The sequence below is a fragment of the Pediculus humanus genome, genomic scaffold (assembly GCF_000006295.1).
Source record: "Pediculus humanus corporis 1103172108266 genomic scaffold, whole genome shotgun sequence".
Taxonomy (NCBI): Eukaryota; Metazoa; Arthropoda; class Insecta; order Psocodea; family Pediculidae; genus Pediculus; species Pediculus humanus.
The window spans coordinates 544,764-549,107 of record NW_002987835.1 but is presented as its reverse complement, the minus strand read 5'-3'; the positions used below and the strand labels follow the sequence as shown (position 1 = coordinate 549,107).

General features: G+C 29.5%; 1 protein-coding gene across 1 annotated transcript; it reads left to right on the top strand.

Annotated features, from left to right (window-relative positions):
• Positions 1-2,322: 2,322 nt before the first annotated feature.
• Phum_PHUM498850 (uncharacterized protein) lies at positions 2,323-4,112 on the top strand (the record flags this gene model as incomplete). Its single annotated transcript, XM_002430741.1, has 2 exons — positions 2,323-2,525; positions 3,644-4,112. 2 exons carry the CDS (start codon positions 2,323-2,325, stop codon positions 4,110-4,112), a joined length of 672 nt encoding a protein of 223 aa, XP_002430786.1.
• Positions 4,113-4,344: the final 232 nt, after the last annotated feature.

The window sequence follows — 4,344 nt, the reverse complement described above, 5'->3', positions numbered from 1 at the left end:
ACCTGAGCGAGGTATTAAAAAATATTATATGGACTATAAAGTATAAGTAAATGCGTGATTTATTATTATCATCTTACTTAATTTTAATATTCAGAAAAAAAGAGAGAGAGAAAGAGAGAGACAGAAAGAGTGAGTGAGAGAGAGAAGAAAAAAGTAAAAAAGAGAGAGAGAGAGAGAAAAACGTCGGTTTCTTACTCCCGTCGGTTTTCGCATAAAAAAAAAAAACGGAAAAATTAAATAAATAAAAATTCGAGAGGGAAATTTCCCCGTCGGCGTCGACATCGTCGGGGAAATTTTTCCCCGACCCGGAAAAATTCGTTTTTTTTTATTTATTTGAAATTTTCCCTCACACTCGGATCGTAATTTTTTTAATTAATTAAATAAATAAATTGGATATGTTATCGGCCGCCATTTTGATTATTTAAATTTTTTTCATCTTCTTTTTTTAAACTATCTCTCTCTCTTTCTCTTTTTATTTAAAACTTTTTTTTCTTTTTTTTCTTTTCACTTTTGCACGCCATTTCATTTCCAAAGTAAAAAAAAAAAATTTTTTTCATCGGGGATTTAAAAAGATTTAATAGTATTTATTATCATCATCATTTTCCTTTTTTTTCCATAGTAGCAGACGACGAAAAATAAGAATTTTTTTGTTATACAAAGATTTAAAAATTACGTTTGTGTCGAAAAGTTTATTTTTTAACCTTACTACTAACCTTTTTGTGTTTTCTTTTTCGTTTTTTTTAAGTAAATTTTAAAAAAGGAAAAAAAAAGGAAAACACGTGACTTGGGACTTTATTCGACCGACCTGCAAAATCCGTTCTTTAATAATAATAATAATTTTCCATGGAATATTTACAACAAAATATCTATAAAAAAAAAAACATTAATAACGAAAAAATAATTTGATTGTTCGAACAGGTTTTTAAACAAACAAACAAAATATATAATGTTTTTTTTATGTTTATAAAGCTCCCACGTGATTTGTTTTAATATTTATTGTAATGATGATAATAATGATGATAACGTAGATAACTTTCTCTGTCTCTCTCTCTTAATGCGTAAATAAAAAATGTATGAAAATATCAGGCAGGTTCATGCCTGAAATTTTTGTTATTTGAATAAAAAAAAAAAAAATTCTTTAACCACGTTCATAATCTGTAATAAATTTTATTTAAAATTAAATTGTTATGACAAAAACGTGATTCGGCGGAAGGAGAGGGGGCAAACGGGCGAACGGACGGATGGGAGGAAGTGGGGGGTTAATATGAAATTTGTCACAAAAACTAATTTTCGTTAAATAAATTTCGTAAACGCACGCACGCACTCACTCACGTAAAACGCGGACATATTGATTTATTGATTTTTTTTTTAAAAATTAAAACGTGGCATTAGATGTTGTTTTGTTTTGTTTTTTTTCCTTTTACGTTTTACCTTTTTCTAGACGAAAATAAAATTTTATAAAAAAAAATTAAAATTAAAATTCGTTCGTTATACGACACGACGATGACGTTGACAAGAACGATAAGGGAGAGGGGAAGAGGGTAGGTGGAAAGGAAAGGAGTCAAAGGAAAGGGAAAAAAAGGAAAATAAAAAAAAAATTTTTTTTTATATTTACGCACATACATAATTTTTTATTATAGTTTTTTTTCATTTCGATGATTTTCTTCGTTCGTTCGTTTCAATGAGTTTGAAAAAAAAAAAATTTTCTTACTCCTTCTTCTTCTCCCTTCCTACTCCTCCTGGAATTTGTCCAGAATTTTTTTTTTTTTTCCATCCCTGGAAGTCCTTTAAAAGGTTTGAATAGTTCAAACCTTGGCATACTTTTCCTTTTCATTGAGTTTTTAAAAGTCTTTAGAGAGTTGTGAAACCTTTTATTTTATTTTTTATCTACCTTTTTTTCCTTCCTTTTTTCTTCCTTTTTTTTTTTATAAATCCGACCTTTTTTCTACACTATTTGATCTTTGGATAAAGATCTTTTTCTTTTCTCTCTCTTTCACTTTCGCTGGAATTTTTTTTTTTTTTATAACAAAAATATTTATGTTGATTTAAAACAAAAAAAAAATTTTGGTATCTTTATTTACACAATTGTTTGACATTTATTTTAATAAGGTCATCGACCTCTTATCAACCTTCATATATTCTTAACGCGAATTGATTTTATCAATAATAATAATAATAATATTAATATTAATGATAATTTTTTTATTAATTTTTTCTTTTGTTTCGTTTCAGGTATGTTGAATGTAAAGTGATAACAAACGACAAAAAGAACGAAAAAAAAGGGAAAAACGGGGAGAGGGGAGTGATATTACTAATCATGAAATGGACACCCATAATAGATACCAATCCGGAGGACGAGGAGGAGGAGGATACGAGTATCGTTGTAGGAGTAACGAATACATAAGCGATACGGATTTATACGGCGGTGATGGCGGTAGACATAAAACGTCATCATCAAACGTCATCATTCGGCCACAAAATGTCGGATATTCCGATGATCAATTTAGCTTTCAAAGACATCATAGGTAATCAAATATCTTAGAACCAACAACCGCCAACAACCGATAACAACAACCGACAACAACAACAACAAAAAAAGAAAACGACAGCGTTTTTTTTTTCATTATTCCTTTGTGAATTTTTTTTTTTTGATTAACGGAACAATTGGAAATCGATAATTTTTTTTTTTTTATTGATTTTGATTTGTCACGCAATAAATATTTTTTTCTCCTTCGAGGTAATAATAATAATAATAATAATAATAATAATAGTTATTGTCAGATACGAGAAACTGATGACGGTTAAATTAATCGTTTGAAAAAAAAAAAAAAAAAAAAATTTTTCCATAACGGTAATTATACCTTTCAGGTATATATACTTATAAATTTTTATTCAGGCACCGCCTTAAATTCACTTTTTTTAAAAAGAAAATATTTGTCCAGCGATAATTGCAGGTGGAAATGAAAAAAAAAAAAAACAAATATGGCGGCGCGCGTGAGAAAAAAATTTTTTTTTTTTTATACGAATGACTAACTACTACTAATACTCAACGAAATTATTATTATTATTATTGTTATTTCCCATAGAGTTTATCCGTATAGTGTTATTTATTTAATTTTTTCAATCTCTGTCGTTTTTTCTCTCCTGCCACGACGACCGCTTTTTTTTTTTACCCGACCGTTAAAAAAAAAAAAAAAAACAAATTCAAACTCGGCGATAAATTAAAATTTACGACTTTTTATTTTTATTTTTTTCTTTATCGCCACTCGATTCCCGCTCTCTCTTTCTCTCTCTCTTTTTCTCTCTCTCTATTTCGTTTACCCACCTCCCCGTTTAAAAAAAGCCCCTCCTCGTTTTATTATCATCATCATCAGAATCATTTTTGTTTTGGAAAAATTTTTTAAAACGGGTTTCAAGGTCATTGAGTTTCCGCCCTCACCCCCTCAAAAAAAATTGTCGAAAATATCAGGGGAGGCTTAATTTCCTTTACTCCCTTGTCCTTCCCCGGAAAATCTTATAGTAGTATCCGGTATTAGAGTATAAATTTCAAAAAAGAAAAGCGTGACAAATCCTTCCTTTTTTAAATTTCAATAATAAATTTTTTTAAATTTTGCGGGTTTTTTTTTTCCCCGGCAAAAAAAAGGTTTTATTCGAGCGTACCTAGAAATTACGACAGAAGAAAACAGGAATATAGACGTGAAATATGTTACGGTGATGGAAATTTATCGTCGTACGATGAGGTGAAAGAAAATAATTTTAAATCTTCATTACCACCATCATTCACAACGCAACAACCGGACTACAAACAAAAGAATGATAAACGTTTACAAATGTACGAAAGAACAACGAATGAAAACGACGAAGATGTAGTAACAACAACAACAACAACAACCGGAAATAATCGTCTAGATAATAATAATGACGGTATTAAAAAACAATCTAAAAATGTTATTATAACAAACACCACATACGGAGCTTATCAGGGTTGTTATGACGATGGAGGATTTCAAAATTGTCGTACCACGACTACAACAACCACAACCGACAATGTTCCAAACGTTGTTGTTAATATAAACGCAACCGGAAACGGTGTCAACACCGTTCTTAGGTAAATGGATTTTTTTTTAAAGATTTAAAAAAAAAAGGAGAAGTTTCGTGAATAATAATAATAATTTTTGTTTGTTTGTTTGGTTGTTTCTTTTTTTTTTTAAATCTTTAATAAATCCATTCATTTTGTTGTTGTTGTTGTTGTTATTGCTACTCGCAAAAAAGAAATGGAACCTACACGGATCACAATAATCAGGATGATGAATCCTCTGACGGTTGTTGTTGTCTTTCGGGTTT